This window comes from Hydra vulgaris, chromosome 02, assembly GCF_038396675.1.
Source record: "Hydra vulgaris chromosome 02, alternate assembly HydraT2T_AEP".
NCBI lineage: Eukaryota > Metazoa > Cnidaria > Hydrozoa > Anthoathecata > Hydridae > Hydra > Hydra vulgaris.
The window spans coordinates 44507545-44533595 of record NC_088921.1 but is presented as its reverse complement, the minus strand read 5'-3'; the positions used below and the strand labels follow the sequence as shown (position 1 = coordinate 44533595).

General features: G+C 26.1%; 1 protein-coding gene across 1 annotated transcript in view; it reads right to left on the bottom strand.

Moving 5' to 3' along the window:
• The window catches only part of LOC100205922 (spectrin alpha chain, non-erythrocytic 1), a 121795-nt gene extending 96287 nt beyond the window's left edge, over positions 1-25508 (bottom strand). The window contains exons 1-8 of the mRNA XM_065791061.1: positions 24825-25508; positions 12548-12673; positions 8331-8471; positions 7770-7853; positions 5265-5369; positions 5080-5171; positions 3213-3357; positions 2965-3081 (exon numbers count right to left, since the gene is read on the bottom strand). Of these exons, the coding sequence (XP_065647133.1) occupies positions 2965-3081; positions 3213-3357; positions 5080-5171; positions 5265-5369; positions 7770-7853; positions 8331-8471; positions 12548-12673; positions 24825-25106 (1092 nt within the window). The 5' untranslated portion in view covers positions 25107-25508. The remainder of the gene's footprint in view (positions 1-2964; positions 3082-3212; positions 3358-5079; positions 5172-5264; positions 5370-7769; positions 7854-8330; positions 8472-12547; positions 12674-24824) is intronic.
• Between the last annotated feature and the right edge of the window lie 543 nt (positions 25509-26051).

Genomic DNA, 26051 nt, shown 5'->3' with positions numbered 1-26051 from the left:
ATAAACAAATAAATACATACATAAATAATGCATAAATCCATAATCATAATAAATATTGTATTTTTTTGTATTAAATTTATTTATACAGTATTATAAATCTATAAATACAATAATTTAAATGTAATTTATTAAGTAATTTAAATGTAGTTTAAACAGTAATTTAAATCTTTAAAAGTCATTTCTTCTTATATGACAATGGATAGAGTTCATTTAAATTACTGTATAAATACATTATACATTTTTATTAAAATAAAAATTTCACCAAGTAAATAAGTTTTGTTTAAAATTTATTTGCCATACATTTTGCCACACATTTGGAAAACTCATTGACAGAAAAGATTGGATATGTAATAATTGGATATGAAACAGACACCATGGAACAGACATTATTTCTTTGGCCATTTTACTGACTGGTCAGCTCTCCAAGGATGCTCAAGAATCAACCAATTATTAAATTAGGTAACATCATTTGGGTTTTTTAAAAGTTTTCATGAGTTAAGACTAAGGAAGATATGTTCAGGAGATTGTTGGCAACCACAGACCCCTACATTTCATCACTGCGAAAATAAACACCAAAAAGACAACATTTTCATATTTTCGATATCTCACCCACAGCGTACCCTGATGACTCACCACATAGACTATGATTCATATTATGGGGCTATTTATATTTCTACTGGGCATTTATAACTACTAAAAGTGATAATAGTTTTTTTATTATTTTTATTATAATTTAACAGAATTTAATCCCTAAACATAAATTTAATGAAATACCATAAAATTCTTGACCCCTTGCAAACTGCAGGAAAATATTTTTAAATATTAACAATAAATTTATGAATTTTATGTATAGTACAATTTTATTGTTAACAGATTTATTGTTAAAATTTAAAAATATTTTCCTGCAGTTTGCAAAGGGTCAAGAGTGCTATGTGTTAAATTAAAATAAGCAATATTCCCAAAACCACTGGGAATTAGTTGTTGAAATCGAAAAAACTTAAATTCCTCTCAAATTATAAAAGCCAAGTAACTTTGAGATTCTTATCTTTCCATTGTTAAATCTCATCTCTCTACAGTCAAACCTCTGCCCTTATCTGTTTGCAGCCAAATATAAGTTCCTAACTAATTAATTATAATTTCTTTAATTAGTTTATAATTAGGTGATTAGTTAGTGTTAAAACTGTGCAAATCCACAATCTGAGATGTACCAACATTCAGCTAAAGCAGCACAGTACTTTTTTTGTTGTTGCTTTAAACCAAAGTTTTTAACCATTATATGTAAACCGTTAGTATAGATTTGACAAACATTAAACATCATCAAGAAGTTTATTCACAATTTGAGAAATGGATTCTTGAACTAACTGATGCAAGAATGACATTTATTTCATGAGCCGTGAAACACTGCATCCTGATTTTATGTTTGTGACCTCTAATTGAAGAACATGAGTCAACTTATTATTTGACTTGAAGACATGTTTTGAAATTAAGATTGATAATTTCTAAATAATATTTTGTATAAGTGAATTAAGTCTCTGCATTTTCTTTTAAGTTTTAAAGTTGTTAAACCCATTTTAACTAGTCGCTTTTCATAACTAAGCATTCTATTTGAGAATGGTATTTTTGCAGCCCTTTGTTGAACTCTTTTGGCAATGGAAATTACTGCTAAAATTGACGACTCCATGCTGGAGCCAAAAATTCAAGATAAGGTTGCACATTTGAAGAGTACACAATTGTACACTGCCTACGTGGGGGCTTCATATCAGTGTATTCACATCCAGTTGTACAAAAATACCTAAATCAGTTTGCTCATCAAAAATAAAACTATTTGAAACTAAATGTTCCAGAATTACATCCCGAACAAGCTTTTCAAACATTTTACAAATTACAGATGTTAAGGATACTGGTCTATAATTTTCTGAATAAAAGTTTAGGTAAACTTTGCTCCCTTTCTCTTTGCTCCATTTCTCAAGTTGATCTTTGGATTAGTTTTTTAAAATTAGTGCACTTTTTGTTAAATGTATTTCAAAATTCTTGACTATGTCCATGCAAATTAGAATAAGATAGAGAATGTTTGCACTTTAATGCTTTATTCACTTTTGCATCTTCCAGAAATAAATGTTCTCTTTTTATTATTAAAAATAGAAATAAACATTCAACAAGATTTATTATAAGTATGTAAAAATAAATCATGGAATTCACAGGCAGATTTACCATTAAACAGCTCAAACCAGTTGACTTGTTTCAAGTGCTTTTGCGATCTTTTATGTAAACTTCCTTTTTTTAAAGCAAAACTTATCTTTTGTGAATACTATATTGTCACTAAAATTAGTAAAATAATGCCAAGTGATAGAGTAATAGTATGTTCCCTTTTTATAGTGACCTAACTGTGGACCACATAAAGATAGGAAAAACTAGTAACAATTTGTTATCTATACACACTATAGTGTATGTATATATATATATATATATATATATATATATATATATAATATATATATATATATATACATATATATATATATATATATACATATATATATATATATATATACATATATATATATATATATATATATATATATATATATATATATATATATATATATATATATATATATATATATATATACATATATATATATCTTCTATAGCTGATTTAAATTTTAGAGGCATTTGATCACTAGTTTTGCCTATCTTTATAGCATACGACGTTTTCAGAAAAAGAAAAAAAAACAATGAATAATGAAAGAAAAGATTGCCGCTCCACCCCAAATCCTCAGTTGATGTAGCAGCACTCCGCTGCGAGTCAGAAAACAAGCAAAATTATACAAAAAGTTGAAAAGTTTATATATAATCATTTATATACATACTTATACACAAATATATATAATATGCTTAAAATAAATCCTTTTAATATTCACAATGTTTAAAGTAATATAAATATAAAAAGTAAAAACTAGTCACCTTTTCCTGCAAATTTTTCCAGTACAAAGTCAGCTCATTTTCTTTTTCTATGATAGTTTTTTCAGCATCAAAATACTTTTTCTTTAAATCACTGGCTTCATTATTTAAAATTGATACCTTTAAAAAAAACTTATGCCTTTAAAAAAAATTATACCTTTAAATAAAATAAAAATAAAAATAAGTTAAAAAGAAAAAGTTGAAAATAGTAAAATTATTAAATATTAAAATTATTAAATATCACAAATTACATTGACAGACAAAGCAGCAAGGTCTCGTTCTAATGTTTCATGTTTCCTTTGTAATGCAGTGACACTTTGTAAATCATCTCCTATATCTGGGTTGGATAAAATATCATTTTTTTCACTCATCCATACAAGACTCTCATCAACATCTCTAAAAAATATTATTACCCAAACAAAAATTTAGTTTAAGCTCACTATTAAACAATGCTATTAAATATAAAAATAAGTTAATAACTTAAGTTTCAATGAAAAATTTATGCAGATCCACACTTAATTAATGCAGATCCAGATGATACTTATATATAATTATATAAACTAAAAAGTTAAAAGTTAAAAATCAAAAATGCCTAAACAAAAAAAACATTGTAAAAAAAAACAACAAATAGTTAAAAATAACATCAACAAAAATGAAAAATTTTAAGAGGCTATAGTAAAGCTGGTAAAAATGACACTATTTTAATCAAATAAAAATGTGACACTATTTTTAATTAAATAAAAATATGACACTATTTTAATCAAGCAAAAATATTAAACTATTTTAATTAAATAAAAAATGTGACCCCCCCCCCCCAATTTTGTTCCGATATTCTTGCCACTTTTTTTACCTTACATTCCCTATCTCTTTTTTATATTTTAATAACTTTTTATTTTAATAGTTATTAACTTACGGGAAAATATCTTATATGCTCCATATACATTAAAATATCTTATATGCTTATAACAACTCAATCATTATTATTTTGGAGTGCGACTACAACATCTCATGCTAAAAGTGCAAAGTTAATGGAAGACAACAAGTATGATTTGAAAAATGATTGCTATACATTTAAAGATATTTAAGACAACTGTTTATAATATCATTCAGACTATCAAGTCAATATATGACATCAATCCAACAAAATCCTGTAAAAGACTGAGAATTAACACTGTAAAAACTTAATTGAACTGTTGAAATGAAGCAAGGTGTCATGTTTTCAGACAAAGCGTAAGCTAAGCAGTTTGCAGCATACAAAGTCGATGTTTGACGGCTATCAAACTCACACTTTAATACCTAATAAATTGTCCCTTCTGTTAAGCAATGTATGCAACTATGATTTGAGACACAACCACTGTCATCAATTTACACATTTTATAACAAGATGAGACTGTTAATTCCGCAATTTACTTAGAAATATTGAAAAACAAGGTGTCTGATTGATTTCAAATTAAAAAGTTTGATATTTCCATGCATGATGGGGCAAATTGCCATTAGGAAAAAATTGTCAAGACATGGCTCCAAGAAAATGGAATTATTATTCTTGCCCTTTCGTCGTGCAATCCAATCATTTTAAACCTCATCAAAACTGTGAGTAAATTGAAAGCAGAAGTTTTTAAACCGAACCCAAACTCACTTTTAAATCTGAGAAAAGCTAAAATGAATGTGTGGTGTCATAAAATAATGCCTGAATATTAAGTCTTTTGTTGCCTCATTGCAGCAATCAATAGGCACTTTTCTAAAAGTTGAAGGAGCCCATACAAAGTACTAACACATTTTTATACTGTGATTTCTGTATTCGTTAATTCATGCATTTTTTTAAAAATTAAAATGTTTTCTAGTAATAAATGCATGTATTATACAGTACAAAAATGATTTTTTGCTATAAATATTGGGTGGTCAGATCTTAATGTCCATATAACTTAAAAAACACAGGATATAACTGCATATAACAAAATAACCATCTAGTAATAAAAAAATATTGCATTATAAAACTATAGATACTATAAATTGATAATCATATACCATTTGATAATCATATACCATTTGATAATCATACTTATATACGATAGCTTGCTTTTGCTATTATTTTTTAGAATTATCTAAAGTTGTACAGACCTGTAGAAACGATACAACTCAAAAAGCACCATCAATTTCTTATTTTTTTCTTGAACATGTTCCATCAAAGTATTCCATGATGAATTTAATTTCTGAAAATATTAATTTTAAAAATATCAAAAACTAAATATTAACAAAAAACTTAAATGTCTTTTGTAAAATGTTTTTGAGTATTAAAAACTCACTTCACATTTTGCTAATATTTCTTGTATATCAGGATGTTTTTCTTCACAAAGCTTTTTGCAAATTTCATTTACTTCTGTAATGCGTACTTCATTACCCAACAAATCCTTAGTACAAAAATTATAAAATGTATAAAACAATGTTTAAATTTAAATAGCTAGCCTTACATCTTTCAGCATTACCCAGGTAAGATAAAAAAAATTATTTAGGAGATATGGCTAAATCAAGAGATGTTGAGTAAAATATCAAGAGAAAGTCAAGAGCGGTCCTACGTAATTTGTAGGAATTTGTATTAAATTTTTGACTTATTAATAATCCTTGAAGAACCTTTTGGACGATAGTTAGAAGGATCAGAATCACATTCTGATACTTTTAACTACCCTCCTGATCAGATGATAGTTAGAAGGATCAGAATGTTCTACAGAGTTTTTAAAAAAACCACTAACTAAACTTTCCAGAATAAACTATTTATCAAGATGTTAGCAAATAATTTTTACGACATTTTTTTTTCTCGAAGGTAAGTTTCAGCTTTTTGTTTTTTTCCTAAAGTAAATACTGGTTTGATTAATGTGCTTTTGTAGTTAATAAAAAAATATCAACAACAATACAAGTCCTTTCAAATAACTTAAACTCGAGTTATAAAAATTGGGTTTGGGTTTTCCCTTTTGCAATTCATTTTTATGTAGAAGAATGTCTTATATATAACCTTTTATAAGTTGTATAATAACTGAATAAAAATAGCATGATCAATAGGTAAACACTTTAAAATTCTAACTTACATTTATTTTATTTTAAAAACAAAACTAGTATTAGTACTATATTATACTAAGTTTTTTTATTAAAGAGGAAAACCCAATCTACTTGTGTAATTGTAAATCGTTTAAAAAACTCTGCAGTAAGTACATTTATTATTCAAACCAGATATTTTTACAACAGAAAAAACTATGCAGATTCATAAAGGTAATATTAACCTCTCAACCAGTAGTATAATGGCAAAACAATAAATATTTTTTGTAAATATCTCAACAAATAAATTATTTTGGTAATTTTAATAAACTCAAAACTTATTTTCTAATGTTTACTTGTAAACAAACATAACTTGTCTTGGCACTTCCTCTTTAAACAATTTAGAGAGAATTGAAGAGAGCTCTGGAGAACTGAATGTAAGACTATAACAGGAAGACATCTCTAACAACAGACAAAAATAGATACTACTATAGACATGACAGATGTTCCAAAGTATAACAGACAAAAATAGATACTACTATAGACATGACAGATGTTCCAAAGTACAACAGACAAAAATAGATACTACTATAGACATGACAGATGTTCCAATGTACAACAGACAAAAATAGATACTACTATAGACATGACAGATGTTCCAAAGTACAACAGACAAAAATAGATACTACTATAGACATGACAGATGTTCCAAAGTACAACAGACAAAAATAGATACTACTATAGACATGACAGATGTTCCAAAGTACAACAGACAAAAATAGATACTACTATAGACATGACAGATGTTCCAAAGTACAACAGACAAAAATAGATATTACTATAGACATGACAGATGTTCCAAAGTATAACAGGAAAAACACGTTGCTTAGTAAGCGAATCCTACAAGGCAACTGAACACGGAACAGATTGCACTAGATGACATGTTAACAGTAGCAGGACAATCAATGACATATATCCCTGACCTGACACTAAGAAATTTTTTATTGAATATCATCTTTACAATGGTAGAAAAGTTCTTTTTTCATTTAAATAGCAACAAGTAATATAATATGTAGAAAACTTTCTTTATTTCGAACTAAAAAAACTCAATATCAACAAGTGACAGATATTAGAGCATATTTTTTAGAGCAAAACTTAAACAAATTGAGAAAGATTTTATAAGTTTTTGATGACAAATAGACTTTCACTTTAAGTATTGAAAATAGAGAAAATAGATAGTAAATATATGCACTAGTAAATATAACAACCAAATTTAACTAGTAAATATAACTAATAGAACTAGTAAATATAACAACCAAATTTAAGTTTTAATGGCTTGACTACCTAAATCAAATTTATTTTAATTACCAAAAAAATTTATTATCCAACTTTTTAAATGTTATTGACTTTTTTGGAAAAAATTTTGTATGTAAAATTAAACATGTTTGAATGGCAACAAATACTTTTTTTTCTTGAAGATAATTTTGATTTGATTAATACAATTTATTATTTAAATTATTAAAATTTGGTTGAAAGTATTTATAAATACATTTTATGTCAAAGAAACTAAAATAATACCTTCATAATTTGAACTGAAATTTAAACTGAGCTTTGAAAATTTTGAAGTAAAAGATATAATAATACTACATAATAAATATTAGAAATTATAATTTTAATGAATAGCTTAACAATTTTTAAATAATAAATAATAACAAAAGAGAAAAATTAGAAACGACTCAAATTGGTTTTAAAATATAATTTGAGCTAAAACAAAAACTTACTTTATGAAAAGCATCAAAGTTCTTTTGTAACAATTGGACATGCTCTAAATCCCTAATAGGTTCTTCTTCTGCAACAATAGATTCCTAAGATAAATAAAAAAAAATAAAACAAAAATAAATAATCTCAATACACAATAATAAGTGTGGCAATTATACTAGTTTTCACATTTTTAAAACTTAATGAAACTAGTTAAGAGTTAATGATTTGGTTAAATAAGGTAACATATTTGGTTAAGAGAGATAATGTATTAGGTTAATCTATAAACAAGCTTGCACTAAACCTAAGTCACAATAAACCAAGTTTTTTCTAAATTGTTTGATTATTTATAGGTTTTTAATTGTTTTAAGTTAAGTACTTTGTATCTATTCTACTACATATGAATATAAACATTTATACTTTACATGAGGTTTTATATGATGATTTGGTTATAATTTGGTTTTCATTTGATCAGCTCTTATAACATAACTCTTTAATTATTGTAGGCAATCCAAAGTTAAATTATGGTAGCGAAGTATAAGCTTTGTAATAGTATTTAAATAAACACAAATAAAAATTATTACTTTTCCAATAATCCAGTACAACAACTCATCGATTTGAAACAAAATGTTAACCCTTGACTGTGTGCAAAGAAGCATATAAGATTTCTCTTGAGATTGTTGAAGCAATAATGACCAAAGCAACTTTAACTCATCAATACGCTTCTGTAAAAAAAAAGAAAAAGAATATTACAATTTAACGAAAGTGAAAATAAAAGAATATTAATAAAACAATTTCTATTGTCCATTAAAAAATTTAATATATACAACTAAAAAGACTTAATATATACAAATAAAAAAATTTAATATATACAATTTTTTAGTTTAATCTTACTTATATTTAATTACAACAGAAAATTAAATTAAATTTAACTTGTGTGTGCACAAACTAAATTTATTTATTCTGTTGTAATAATACATGAATCGGTGAATGTTAAAAGGGCGGAAGTCCAACTATGTAAACTTTTGGGAAGCTAAAAAAAAACTGCCTTTTCCTACGTAGTAAATTTTTGTTAATGGTTTAAAATTTTTTTTTTTTGAAGGAGATAGTTTTCACCTTCAAAAAAAAAATTATTAAACCATTAACAAAAATTTACTACAGGAAAAAACAGTTTTTTTTAGTTTCCTGATAGTTTACATTATTGGACTTCTGCCCTTTTAACATTTACTGATTTATATATATATATATATATATATATATATATATATATATATATATATATATATATATATATATATATATATATATATATATATATATATATATATATATATATTTATATATATATATATATTTATATATATATATATATATATATATATATATGTATTTATATATATATATATATATATATATAGATATATATATATATAGATATATATATATATAGATATATATATATATATAGATATATATATAGATATATATATATATATATATATATATATATATATATATATATATATATATATATATATATATATATATGTATACATATATATATATATATATATATATATATATATATATATATTATATATATATATATATATATTATTCAACCATATCAATAAACATTTACAAATGCTCATTGTAAATTAATAGAATTGGGTTAGGTGTCACTCATATAATTACAAATAGTCAATGGAGTGACACCTGTCACTCCATTTGACTAGTTTGTAACTATATGAGTGATGTAACTAATAATGTAATAATTATAGTAATTATACCAAATATCAATAATAATAATAATAATAATAATAATAATAATAATAATAATAATAATAATAATAATAAAGTATCAATAATATGAAGAATAATTATAATGCAATATAAATTGTATGTACATATCATAGATAACAATTAAATATAATAATAACATAAAATGTAGCAATAATAACACAATAATGAATAAATTAATATAGATAAATAATAAATAAAGCAAAAATCAAACCGCTTGTTTGTTAAAAAATTATATATCAAAGGCAACTTAAGTAAAGAGATAAATTATAAAAAAATACACTCCAACAATATATCTTTAAATTGAACTTTGTTGAGCAGTAAATAATATGTAACAAGGTTGTATTAACCATTCATGCAGTACAAGTCTTACTTTTATGCAAACATTTATAATCTCTTATTTCCTCAAATAAGGGATTATAAACACCTATAGTAAAAATAATACCCGGGTGTGTGGTGGGGAAGGGGAATGTTATATTCTTAAGAGAATGTCACCGTTAAATACAGACTCAAATTAAAAATCAAGAGTCGCTAAAAAATCAAAAAACAATGGTAAGTATATACAATTAATGCAAATTTCATTTATGTGTACCAATATTAAAAAGTAAACAACTTTTTTTTGTCAAAATATCTTCCAAAGTGATTCACTTTCATTGACGGACTTTAATGTTGGAGCACAATTCCTAAAATTAGCATCACAATGTCCTTTTCCAAACCACTTTGTTACATAATCCTTTGAATCAAAATTAATAACTGGTGGATCTACTAGTGAAGTAAACATCAAAGTAGACACGGTTTTTTTATTATCAAAGAGTTTTGCAAAGAAGACAAAATTATATTCATAGTAGAAAAAGAACGCTCGCATTCAACTGTAGAAACAATCAAGTTATTTATAGCAATGCTCAGAGGCTGAAGATCATTAGAAACTTTATTACAGTCACCTGTGGCAAAATACGCACGAAATCCTTGGACTGCTGCCCTTTCACAAATATTGAAAGTTTTTGCTAATTGTCTAATGCCACTGTCTGCAAAGCATGGATCTTTTACTGCAAAATATTGTGGTTTATCAATAAAAGATTAAATTTTTTATCAAACAATCGTAATTTTCTTTGTTTGGATCATTTTCTTTGTCTTCTAGTAATTTATGTGCAGCTCTAGTTGTAAACATTTTAGATTAAAGATTTTCACTTAATTTACAAAAAAAATATTTTTGTTAATTATTTTTAAAACTATATCTGTCTGCAATTTGATGTCTTCAAATTCAAATTTTTTTGCTGCAAGCTGTGCGAATAATGTTCACTGGAACAATTTCTTATTGATTGAAATGCATGGTATTTTAAGGTAATAAACCTTAGTTCCTAAGACGTTTGTCTTTCTTGTAACTTTTTATAACGATGTTCTAGTTTTATTAAAGCATCTAGCATTAGTCCCATGTTTAATACAAAATTGATGTCATACAATTTTTTTTAAAGCCTGCGTGTTGGGCTCTATCTCCTCCATTACGTTTTAGATCGGTAAAATATTTTGCACAACATCATTCACTGCTAACTCTAGACGATGACTACTACAATACTATAAAATTAAATTGGGTAACTGATTCAAAAGTAAACCAATTTCCTAATAAAAAATTATTGTTAAAACCTAGACAATGTAAAGCACTTATAAAATTGTTTGCTATAAAAGAGAGTACTGTGTTTTCGATAAGTTCAAAAAATATACTATTAACGATATTTATTTCTAGAGTGTTTACTCCTATATGCTAAAAAATATACTATTAACGATATTTATTTCTAGAGTGTTTACTTTTTGCTAATTATTTAGACTCATCTATCATAAATCCGATTTTACTATCTTTATATAATATGTAGTTTACAAGCTTTGTACACATTTCATTAGAAATATGATGGACAATTTCAGCACAAGTATGATCCAATTGTAAAATATGAACTTTACACTTACATGAAATCAGAAATTTAATTTACATGAAATCAGAAAGTAGACAAATAATTTTTGCAATGTGATACACAGTGGAAAAAATGCAGTAGGTAGTTTTGTGTTTATTGATCTGCATTTTCGAACAACACATCTCTATGGCTTGATTTTTGGACTGAGAAAAAAGTTTATAACATAAAAACTTATTCTTCATTAATTTTTTTTCCTTTTGTTTCACCATATTCTTTGACGTTACTAAGCGCCTACTTGCAAGACAATTTTTATCTTTGAGTTTTTTTGGCACTTAAATAATTTGCGGACTTGAAAACAGAACAGCCTAGACCATTTATTGAAACTGTCAAACAGTCAAATGTCTCTAACTTTTCCTTTCATTTTTCATTCCATTCTTTATCAGACCAGTAATCTAGAAAAAGTGTGTTGTTGCATTGAGGATAGGATATGCAAGGTTCAATAATTGACGAATTGGTGATTTCTTTATTTATTTCAGTGGCATCATCCAAATTACTTTTAGAACTATTGCTGCTTAATTTTTATTTCATTCTGCTTGATAGCCATTTATCCATCTTTGCAATTAGCAATAACTAATTTTTTTTTTAATGTATTAAAAATTTTTTTTTAGTATCCAGTAGCTCCAAAAATGTGAAGAGGATTATGAAGTACTTTTTAGAAAGCAAGATCTCCAGGACTCCAGTACTCTGGTTTAAAAAACAATAACTTCCAAGTCATAAAGTCTCATGATTTTCTCCTTATTGCAGATCATAAGTCACTTAACTCTTTTAGAGCTCCTGAACACTAGAGACTAAGAAAAAATTCAAAGTCTCCATGGGACTCTGCATTCCTGATTGTCAGACAACCTAACATTACATCACCAGAAGAATAAACTATAAAGGTTTTTTTTAATATAAATGAATTTACATGTTTATGTACACTTAAGTAAAAAATTACCCTTTTAAAGTGGGCCTATTAACAAAAGTTTATGATTGCACTCAAAATTGCATAAAATTTATAAAACAACTTTAAATATCTGATCAATACTTTAAAAACTTACAATAACGTAATCGGATGCATAGTGATTTTCATTAACCATAACCATTCCTTTGCTTTCTATTGTTTCTATCATAAATAAATGCGCTTTCACTTCAGCTTCAAATGTTGTATGCTTTTGTAATTTAACCTAAGTAAAATATTTGTTAATTATATATATATATATATATATATATATATATATATATATATATATATATATATATATATATATATATATAGATCTATAGTTTGTTGTCTTTGGGAAGAGCGGAAGGAAAAAAGTGATTCTTACGCCAACACATACGTCACTTTTAATTACTTTTGACTTTCGTCCAACATTTGCGTGTTGGACGAAAGTAAAAACCATTAATTTAATTACAAATAAATCGTTTTTTAAAAAAACCACAAAAACGCAAATTTAATTGACCAGAATGTTTTTAACAATATAAACAATGTTTTTATTTTTATTTTTTTAAATAAAATGTTTTTATTTTTAATTTTTTTAATAAAATGTTTTTATTTTTTTTTACTGTAAATCATGCGCGGAGTGTTGCTACATCGACTATCTTATAGCCTGACTAGCAAGGGAGTGCTGCTACATCGACTGACAAATAGCCTGACTAGCAAGGGAGTGCTGCTACATCGACTGAAAAATAGCCTGACCCGCAAGGGAGTGCTGCTACATCTACTATCTTTTAGCCTGACCCGCAAGGGAGTGTTGCTACATCGACTGAGGGTTTGGTTGGGGCAGACAGTCTCTCATTTAATAAAAAAAAATAATTCCGGTCTTGCATTTTAATTTTTACTTTTTGTCAACAAAATATGGAAAAAACTTTCGGACAACATCTACGGGTTGTATATATATATATATATATATATATATATATATATATATATATATATTTTTTTTTTTTTTTTTTTTTTTTTTTTTTTTTTTTTTTTTTTTGCACACTAAAAAATAAAGGTAGAAATTTTTAGTTAAGGTAGGATATGTGATATACCCTTAGTAAGGTATAATTTTCTACCTAATAAGGTAGAAAATTATACCTTTAAGTTAAAAAATTGTTTGACAAATAATTGTTTTTAATATAATTTTCTACCTTGAAAAGGTAGAAAATTATACCTTACTATGGGTATATCACATATCCTACCCTAAGGTAGAAATATCTACCTTTTTTTTTTAGTGTGTGTTGTCTATAAAAGTCGCTTACGGGGACATTTTTTTTACAAAAAAAATGATGCATACGAGACAAAAATTAACAGGTACATTAAAATGTCCCCGATAATGCTAATGTCCTCGTAAGTGTTTGTTTTTTGTAAAATCTGTCCACACAAGTGATACTGTAGGAGTATATATATATATATATATATATATATATATATATATATATATATATATATATATATATATATATATATATATATATATATATATATATATTATTAGAAAATCACTTAACAAAAATTTTTTCCATTTAACACTGTGTTTCATCAACAAAGATTCATCAGAAATGAATGATCAAATTAATAAAACTTCAATTTATACCAAAAATTAAATTACAGGAAGTTGCAAATGTCTTAAATACTGTAAATTTTCACACATTTATGGAATTTGCTGACACTATTATAAAAAGAATTCTTTAGAAATGATTACTTATGCTATTTTTTTAAATGTTTTTTTAAAATTAATAGTCCAATGAGTGGACGTTGTTTATCAAAAAATGTGGTATATAAATGTGTTGTTTCCTCTAAGAATGTACCTGATAAACAAAATATTGGCATAACAGAGGGTGAATGGAAAAAACGTTTTGCCAATCATAAGCAATCTTTTAAGAATAAAAAGTATTCAAAAGACACCATGCTGTCAAAATATATATAGGAATTAAAAGAAAAAAATATTGATGATTTTATACTGAATTGGTCTATCCTTAAAACAGCGCCTGCATATAACAATATTTCCAAAAAATGCATACTATGCCTACAAAAAAAAATTGAAATAATTACACATGCAAATCAAAAATGCTTATTAACAAAAAGATGGGAATTAATTTCTAAATCTAGGCACGAAAATAAGTTTCTCCTAAAAAACTATAAAAATAAATGAGTTCAAATAATATTTACATTAACTGCCCTTTTAAAAAAATATTTAAAAAAATAGCATAAGTAATCATTTCTAAAGAATTCTTTTTATAATAGTGTCAGCAAATTCAACAAATGTGTGAAAATTTACAGTAGTTAAGACATTTGCAACTTCCTGTAATTTAATTTTTAGTATAATTTGAAGTTTTATTAATTTGATCATTTATTTCTGATGAATCTTTGTTGATGAAACACAGTGTTAAATAGAAAAAAATTTTGTTAAGTGATTTTCTAATAATAAATAATTGCTCTGTTCTTTTAAGAACATTGAGCACTCTATTGTGTAGAATACTTTTTAAAGTTGTTTAAATATATATATATATATATATATATATATATATATATATATATATATATATATATATATATATATATATATATATATATATATATATATATATATATATATATATATATATATATATATATATATATATATATATATATATATATATATATATATAAATATATCAACACCTTCGCTTCCAACAAGGCTGCAAGCAACCACTATTAGAGTTAGAAGTTACTAGAAGAGAAAAGATGAAGTTTGTAGAGACAGATAACAATTGACAGACAACTTAAAAGATTGCAAATTATATGAATCAGGAAAGCAAGATGAAGGAAGCCAATTCGAATGAACTGATGTTCGAGGAAAAAAACTAAACGAATAAGAGTTTTTGGAGCACTTAGGAACAGTAACAGAAAAAAGTTGAGGCTTAATTAAATGACAAGTAACACAAGAATGAATTTTACTAGATGGCACAAGAAACGCTAGCTCTTTAGAACAATGCCCATTATAGTATTTGTAGAAAAGAGAAAGAGAAGTAACATTACGAAGATGTGATAATGGTTGGAGGTTGGCTGCAAGAGCAGGTCCAACTATGTTTACAAAGCATTTTTGCACCTTGTCTAAAAAAGAAAGGGCATCATTAGAATATCCACCCCAGGTACGGCAACAGTATTCCATACAAGGACGGATTCGAGATTTATAGAGATAAAGAATAGAATCCGTAGAAAGAAAGTGTTGAGCACTTTCTTTCTACGGATAAAGAGATGCAATCTTAGTAGATGCTGATTTTGCTATGGATTTGATATATGGTTTCCAAGAAAGATTGGAAATAAGAGTTAATCCTAGAAGATAAAGAGTAGATGACTCATCGAGTACATTACCGCTCATAAATATAGGAAGATTTAAATTTAAAAATTGGATTTTATCTGAATTAAAGTTCACCAGACACTGTGAGCCCCATGCTGTAGCAGAAGTAAGATCTTTTTCAAGCTCAAATGTCCCCTCCAAGCAATCAGAGAGTGTTGGTTTCTTATCATGACAAAAATAAATAGTAGTATCAACAGCGAACAATGCCACCTTTGATGTGAGAATATCTGGAAGATCGTTAATGTAAATTAAAAAGATTTAAGAGCCAAGGATAGAACCTTGAGTAACCCGGAAGTTACAGATATGAAGAAGAGCGCTGTCCATCAAGGACAACTTTTATATTACAATTGGAAAGAAAGAATTCAATAATTTTAAAGATGTTCCCAGATACACTGAAGCTTGATCTGGAATTGGTGAGAGGGAATAAAAGATTCCATGCCAGCCTGAATCCAAGAAGTTATGTAAGAAGCACATATATATATATATATATATATATATATATATATATATATATATATATATATATATATATATATATATATATATATATATATATATATATTTATATATATATATTTATATATATATATATATATATATATATATATATATATATATATATATTTATATAGTCTTTGGCAGGAGTAAATGAGCGCGAGAGAGCAGAAAAAAGGTCTGCTAAAACCAACATGGCCAGCCTTGCGAGCTGCTCCTCCAAACTGCTTTTTACGAGGGCTTTTAGTTTTTGCACAAGCTATCTGTTTATGTATATAAAATTGCTTATTAAGTACAAAATTGTGGGTGGGCGAGAGCTTCCCGACAAGGCCTATATATATATATATATATATATATATATATATATATATATATATATATATATATATATATATATATATATATATATATATATATATATACATATATATACATATATATACATATATATATATACACACACATATATATATATATATATATATATATATATATATATATATACATATATATACATATGTATATATATATATATATATATATATATATATATATATATATATATATATATATATATATATATATATACAGTGCATGTAATGAATAAAATCGCCCAGCACGATATTTTGCGCTTGTAATACTGAAATACGTTATCAACAAGCCCAACTATGCACGCTCAACAGCAAGTCTTTGAGAGCAATATTTAAAGTTGGAAATTGGTTGCCATGGGCCCATCCATAAATTGCACATGCAAGTATGGGGACAGGGTCACTCAAAAATGTACCGATTTGTACAAGGAAAAGGGTTGACAATTTTGTGTTTGAATTTTTTTCATGTGAAGTCTGGGAAATCAGAAAACAACAAAAGCTTTGATTTTTTAGTTAATGCATTTGTTTATCAACCAGAAAAAATATATTACAAATAAAAATAATGAAATATCACTATTTCCTAAAAGATGACTACTTAACTTTGTTTCCTTTTTGAAGTTGAATTAACATACTTGAGTGCGGACATTTTAAACAACAGAAACATTTTTGATTTAATTTAAAATAAACAATAGTTGAAAAAAAAAAAAAAGATTAGGAATATTTCTTTTATTTACAGATGTGTGGAAAATTAAAAACAATACAGCAAAAGAATCTTATGTTTTTACAAAATCTTGTGGATTAAAACTTTTGATATTTCAAAATTCAATCAAGTTTTAATTTTTTAATTTAAATTTTCAATTATCATTATGACGAAATGTTTTGAAAGTAGTAAACATTCCATTCTACCTGTTAGCGAAGTGAAGTTTTAGTTTAATAAACTTTTTACACTAGATATTCATTTATAAGATATTTATAAATATTTCGCTAGATATTTAATTTTTTAACATTTAAGTTTGGAATTTTCATTGAGTGTTGCAAGTTTCGATATTTATTACATGGGCTTTTATGCAATTCAAAGTAAAAGTTCCAGTTAAGCAAAGTTTTTTGTCAAATAAACCCTAATAAAATAAATGAGTTAGCGAATGGTTCATCTTAAGCGAATAATATGATAAAATTCAATTGGAATTTAAAAAAAACAAACATGTTAGATTTAACTTTCAAATAGAAGAAATAAATCATTTTTAATTTGAACTAATACTGCATAAACTAAAATTGAAGCAGGTCAAATTATGTGTGACTATTACAAATATAACTTCTTTATTTAACAATATGCAAACTCTACTGTTTAAACATATTTTGACTTCAGCACAAAAATTTTACTTTAAATATTTTCTATAAAATTAACCTATAATTTTCTCCCTTGTTAGTTTAGATGAGTGCGATTTTTTACTCTCGCAACAAAACTAGCAAGCGCTATTTTTCACAACCAGAAGGTCATTTATAAGCGTGTTTCACACGCGCGGAGCAATTGGTCTCACTTCATCACAAGTCCTCAATATATATATGTATATGCAAACACTCTGCATGCTTTACCTATTTGCCAATCAATGTAGCAACACTCCTCGCATGTTTTAAAAATACTAAAACTAATAAAAAACAAAAACCTATTATTTAAAAAAGTTTTCTATTCATTATTATTGTGGTTTTTAAAAAAACAATAGAACACAATGTATTTATATTTTTTTAACATTTAAATGTACTTAAAATGTCACTAAATTGTTGATGTCATTTAAATGTTAAAAAAAGCGTTTTTTTTTACCATTAAAGTCTATATATATATATATATATATATATATATATATATATATATATATATATAGAGAGAGAGAGAGAGAGAGAGAGAGAGAGAGAGAGAGAGAGAGAGACAGAGAGAGAGAGAGAGAGAGAGAGAGAGAGAGAGAGAGAGAGAGAGAGAGAGAGAGAGAGAGAGAGAGAGAGAGAGAGAGAGAGAGAGAAAGAGAGAGAGAGAGACTTTAATGGTAAAAAAAAAAAAAAAAAGGTCTATATATATTAGGGTGTCCCAAAACTTCAAAAAAATTTAACTTGGAGTTTTTTACCATTATACTTGATGTCCTGATTCTAAAAATATAAATTTTTTTAATGTTACACTTGTAAAAGTGATATATGTAAAATTGAAAAATTTAATAAATATTTGTAAAATTCTAATTGTTGTTACAATATGCATATTACTCCTAGTAAGAAAGCTTGTAATCATTACATTTAATATTTTCTTTTGCTTACTGAAGTAGGCATTCAGTTTTTACTGTGTACACAACACATACATGTGCACACAGTTTATAGTACAAGTGTACGCAGTTTACAGTATGAGTTTACGTAGTTCGTAATACCCAGTCTGGTGCATGCTGAGATTTCAAATTAGATCTGTGTTTGTTCTTAAAGTTTTTTGTTTGAGATTTGTGTTATATTCTTTTCAAATTTCATCACTGTGGAATAATTTTTACTAACCTCATTTAATTTGTATTAGCTTAAATATTATCAAACTATTTGATCAAAATTATTAGATTTTGATAAAATGGGAAAAACTAAGTGTAAAAGAAAAGCAAGTGGAGAAAAGAGGAAGAATTCTATACAGACAAACCCAAGAAGGTTGATTTACCTTCTTAAATACCCACTGAATGAGCTTCAACAGAATCAACTTCCAAGTGTTGGCAGTGTGTTGAGATATCTGGAGTATGTCCGGTCAACAAGATGACAGAATAACAAAAGAATTGAATTTTCTCATGTTTGCCTTTTTAAAATCTAGCTCATGTTTTTTGTTTATTTTAGATCTGCAACATTTAAACCAACTGGTTGCATGTTCTCAAGCTCATTTGATTTACTTTGTTGAGATAAACCTTGTTCTACAACAAGTAACAGATTTTCATCTGTAATAGAAATCTGGAAAAAAGCTAGTTTTGGTGATTTCATATTAAAGGGAGCTTCTGTAAGAGAAAAGATTCTAAAGCTAGGTCAGAAGTATAAAAAGATGCGAAAATTACGCAGTTTCAACTGGCATTCAAGTAAAGATAAATTTGAAAAGATGCAATTGGATTTCATTGAGGAAAGTAACTGTCTCTTTGATATTATTGCTCCTAATATTGAGGATAAGATTGCTTCTGACCCTCTTTGTTCTAAGAATGCAAAAGATGAAGATTTGCTTTTCTTCAAAGACGAAAAGGGTGAAAGGAAACAATATATTTCAGAACAATTAGACAAAAACTATTAAAAAGCCATGATTAACAAAGAACAAAGATATCAGAGACTGTTGAGGATAAAAGAAACAGAGAAACAAAAAATCAATATATACTTTGCTCCAACAGAAACGCATGAACAGAGAAATTCCTTTGAGTATGAAAATTCTGACCCTGAATTTGATAATGAACTATCCTCTGAAGAAGATTCTGATAAGAAAAAAAATCTGACATAAATCTAAACTAAAGGTTTTCATACATATCAGTCTTGAAGAACTGATACAACTGCTGCTGCTGCAAGATATTATGTTGGCATAAGACCTCAAACTTCAATAGTAGCAGTTATATGTAAAAAAGATGGTGTGAATCTGGATGAAATCAACTTAACAAGAAGCTCAGTCAATTGAAAAAGATTTGAACAAATTGAAGGATTAGGTGATCAGATAAGGTAGGACATATTTGACACATTGAAAGGAAAGAGACTTTGTCTTCATTTTGATGGAAAACAAGTGAAGCAGATTCAAGAACAGCTGAACATAACTGTCACAGTTGAAAGAATAGCTGTAAGTGTCACTTTCCCAGACATGGAAGGTACAGATGACATACTCTTGGAAGTCGTTCAAGCCAAGAGCTCCAAAGGTTGTGATCAAGTTGAAGTTATCCTTAAAATGCTTGGATACTATGGTATTACAGATCAAGTTTATGATATATGTTGTGACACTACACCAGGCCTTGTTAAGAAGCGCTACGCAGCTCGCATTTTGCTTGCGAAAAGGCGATTTGCCTACGCGTTCAGCAGTTTTGCGCTACGCAAAAACTTATATCTTTTAGAATATTTAAATTATCTTTTGATTACCGTTAACGTGACGTTTATTCAGAAGAAATAAAGTTGTAAGTAAAAGCATTTAACCGCAATTGTAAACTAATAGAACTTTTGTTAAAGAAACAGTTTGTTTAATAATTTTTTTGTTGTTTTTAGAAATTAGTTAAAAAAAATAAAGTGTTTTTGAAGTTTTATCTTTAAGGAATTAAATATATAAGTTCCTTTTAAATATAAAAATTATTTTTTGTCATAATAGTTTAAAAAAATGCACAATTTATTTTGATGTAAATATTAATAAGATATTTTGTTTATTGTTAATTCAATAACGTAAAGTTTTAATGACGTTCGTTTAATTTACGAAAATAAATTATGATCACGAATATGTTTTCGGTAACTGATAAAAAATTAAAAAAAACTCTTTATTGTTTAAAAACATTATTAAAAAGAGTTCACAAATTAAATAAGAAAAAATGTATTAACAGTTAATAAAATAACCAAAAACCAAACATAAAATCATAAAAAAATTAACAAATATTTTACGTTTCATGAAAAAAATATTTTTTTCAAAATAAAATTTAGTTCATATTTGAAAAAAATAATAAAAATGATTTTTTCAATAAGAACTTAGATTTTATTTGTAACTTTTGTTATAGTGAGAAAAAAACAAACTGTTTGTATGATTTTTAACGCGTTAATAAAATAACTTTAATTACAATGCGGTACTTGAAAAGACGCTAGTGACGCAATATAACTTCTAACGATGCAAAATATATTTGCTGAGTTGAGTTACTTAGAAATGCGCTACGCGTTTTCGCTACGCAGCGAAATCTCGTAACAAGGCCTGCTACACCATCAAATAATGGGATATTTTCTGGAGCTGGAACAGTTACCAGGTGGAACAGCTGTTGATTATGAAAGCCATAAATGTGGTGCAGTTGATCATTTAGCTTTTATATATTCAGATTTTAACTCGCTTCCCTTTAATAAATGTCATAGTTCAATCATATCAAATATATTCAACACAATGTCTGACAGAGTATCAGTTAACCATCTTACTATTTCCAAAATTTGTAATACCTGGGGGAAGAACTTGAATGAGCTAAACTGTCATTTGCACCCTCTAGACACAATTGCCATTTTATGTTGTGAAGTCTTGAAATCTTTGGAAATTGAACGTAGTGAATTGTTTGGGTATGATTGTATGGTAGGTAAAATTGTTTAGCAATGAACAAGATGAGGTTTAAAGATGGCAAAGGTTATCCACAAGGTTTTGTAAATTTTTAGACAATAACAAACACCCACGAGATATTATTCCACGGTATTGTGGAAACCATTTGCACATTTTTTTCCATACTTGTTTCATTTTTATGAAATACTATACTGATTTTCTACATTATCTGACCACTGGATCTGTATATTGTTTTAGTTTACAACCAATTCTGCGAGAAGCATTTTGTAATGCAACTGCTATAAAACAAATAGGGGTGCTTGTGCTGAATTAGATTGCAAATCTAATTCAGCTGCAGTATTTTGCAGAAAAAGTGATTTTTTTGGGACAATGCTTGAACCAAATATTTTAAAATCTATGACAAATTTATGCCCCATTCATGATCAACTTGTTGAAATGACTTCTGCTTGTCTTAATGCAGTTGAAGAAGTCTTGATTGGTCAATATAACAGATATTTCTCCCTTTTCATTACAGCGGCACTCAAGACAGAGACAGCTAGTGTAAGGTTTCACAATATAGATAGCAAAGAGTTAATTGGTATGTTTAGTGATGCCAAACGATGATGTCCTCATGCAACAATTTGTTATATATCTGCCAAATTAAGATCCAAAAAGAATAGGACTGCAGATTATCTCGATAACCTTGATGTTGTTTTCAGAGAAAAGGTAGATAAGTGGTCTATTTATATGGCATGTAAAAAAGAATGAGAACTTGACAAATACATAATGAAATTCATATAGAGATTACTGGTAGACAGGCATTTAAACACCAAAAAATGGACACAAAACAAAAAAGGAAGTTAGGGCGTAAGCTACATGAATTAACTACCGTCGAAATTATAAATTTATATAAAAACTTACCTGTCAAGCAACTTGATAATTTAGATGATGTTATGTGTGAAAGAATAGTCTGAAGAAAACTGTCATAAATGGTATGTTGCTAACTATTCAAAGATAGTTATTTATGATAGGAGAGTAGAAAAAGTAAATAAGAGACAACAGGATAGAGTTTACACTATTTCTTACTGGAAACAAGATGAAACTGATATTGAAGCTATTGAATATAAGATGAAAAAAAACAGCTTGCTGCTGATGTTATAACAGAAGAATTAATATTTTTTTAATTTGAATATGAAAATAATATATATGTATTACAAAAGGAGTACCACAAGTTTTTTAGCTTGCAAATGTGGTACAGCAAGTTTTTTGCTTGCAAAAAGAGTACTGCAAGATTTGTAGTTTGGAATTTTTTTTAATAGATGGCACTGGCTTACCTTTACCTGGTGTCTATTGTTAAAAATGATTTAATTTTATTCAGTAATAGAATTTAAAAACTAAATCATTCACTAAAAGCCAAGACAAAAGTTAATTACATTTTATAGTTCAATAGACTTGTTGTTTTTATGTTGTTTTTTTTTTAGGTTTGAGTGGGTAATCCTTCCTTTTACATAACAAAATGGATACTCAGACGCAGTCGTGGACAGGAATGGTGTGAGATCGCACTCTATTCCTGACCACATATTTATTATTTTTTTGCGACAACTTAACCACAGCTTTTTAGATTTTTGAAAACATTTAAAATAATTAAAATTTTTATTAATAAATTTTTTTTTAAACAATTTGTATTCTTAATTTTATAAACAACGACGACAACAGATGCATTTCAATAAACTTTTTTTAAAATACCATTTGATAATTTAAATAAAGTTCGTTTTTTATTAAGCGATAATTAGAACTTTTTTTATTTAAAAGAGTTCACCTAATATTATAAAAACATTAAAAAAGATCAAAGTTTTATAGTTCGTCGCGTTGGTTTGAAAAGGTTAACTTAAATTTTTTTTATTAAAAGGATTTTAAAAAAGTCTTTCAATTTTTTTTTCAATGTTTAATTAAAATTATTTATATCATTATTTTTTTATTTGTTTATGTATTCTTTTTTTAATTGAAATAAAAACACATGAATTAACAAAAAATATTCATACAAATATTTTTATTTAGATGTTAAAAAAAAGATTTAATTGCTATTCTCCTAATATAACAAAATCAGAAACTCGTCAAACCAACACGATGAGTTATTCAACCTTAATGTATTTGAAAAATATAATTAAAATAATTTTTTATTAGAGTTTTGGTTTTTCAGATTTATATTAGTTGATTTTTTTTTTAATTTCTCTTTTGTTAAGATTTTTTTCTTTTTTATATAGTTTACCTGTTTATAATTTTTTTCCTGTCACCGCGTCTTTATTTATCTAAAAAGCCATGGTCAAACTTTCAGAAAAAACAATTATTTGCTTGGTCATAATTGGAGTGCGATCGCACGTCTTTTCTGTCCACGACTGCAGCTGCATCTGCAATGCAGATGCAGATGTGGTAAAATAGTTTTTATACTAATTTCTCTCTGCTTAAAAAAGCATTTTATAAAATTTTGTGAAATTTTCATTAAAAAAAATTTTTTTTTAGGGGGCAGAAGGGGGGGGGGAGCATCGGCCCTCTTTCATAAAAGCAATTTATACACCACTAGTTACTATTTTGTAAAGTGTTGAAATAAATTTTTTTATTTTATATATATATATATATATATATATATATATATATATATATATATATATTTATATATTTATATATATATATATATATATATATATATATATATATATATATATATATATATATATATATATATATATATATATATATATATATATATATATATATATATATATAGTACTTTTTATATTATTATTATTGATACATTTATTATATTATGCTATTTCTATATTTCTCAAGATTGTATATTTGATATGTTTTGTAGTCACAACATGTAAATTTTATTACAAACCTGTAAATTTATTGGCTCTTTAAAACTTTGATCTGAAGCAACTTTTATTTTCTCTTCAATCCAAACTTCTACTTCGTCGCTATCTCTTTTAAATTGACAAAGAAGTTTTGCATCTTCTAATCGCTTTCTACGTTCTTTTGTAGCTTGTTTAAAGTCACCATATCTTCGAAGAACCTGTTCTCGACGTTTTTGAATATCTTCAACAGTTTCAAGAAGTTTTATTTCACGTTTTGGACCTTGTTCAGGAAACTCAGTCCTATTACCAACAATTTCAGTAGTCATTTTAATGTGACTTATTTCTTTAAATCGAGTCTTGATTATTCGTTTCAAGTAATTTTTTTTGTCTTTTTTTTCGCTCAACTAACTTATTAACAACTTTAACGGCTAAAACTAAAAAAACAGCTGAAAAGCTTTGTTTTCATTTGCACTCCTCTCCTTTAACATTATTATATAAATTTTTTCACATATGGTTTTTCCCGATTATAATTTTACTCAAGTGACGTATATAATGTTTTGATTTGATTTCACAAAATTTTAAAAAGCGCGAAATTTAAGGATAATTTCTCATAAAAAAAGGTACCCCAGTAATATTAAACATAAAAAAAAACTCTAAGAGTTAAAGTTTTTACTTAGTAAAATATAGTATTTTCTATTATACTTAACGATTTTTTTTAATTCTAATGTGAATTTTTAAAATACGCTTTAAAATATACCTATAAGTTACAAGTTGAAAATTGCCAATAAAAATGGTTATTAAATCTATTGTTTTCTACAAACCGCATGAAAATATTATCCATCAAATTTGTCATAATAATTTCAAACTACACGCGGACATCGTAGTCCACAACGTTTTTAATCGTTTACATATGATAATAATAATAAATCAATAATAAATTTTTAACCCTATTATTATTCACACACATATATCATTAGAAGAAATTTTTATTTTAAAGAATTTTAATTTAACCTTATTAAAAGGTTTTTTTTATTATTATTATATTTTTTATATATGTTTTATTAAACATATATGTTATATTAGATACATAAAAATCGAATAATAAAGTAAATAAGTAATTTTTTTTTAAGATTTTTTATAGTTAAAAGAACTCAACATTATGATCTAGGTCTCGTTAGTTTTCCAATGGTATCAAAAAAGAAAAAAATGACCGATCCGGAAATATTTAAACATCTTAAATATTCATAATTTATTAAAAAAATAATAATTGT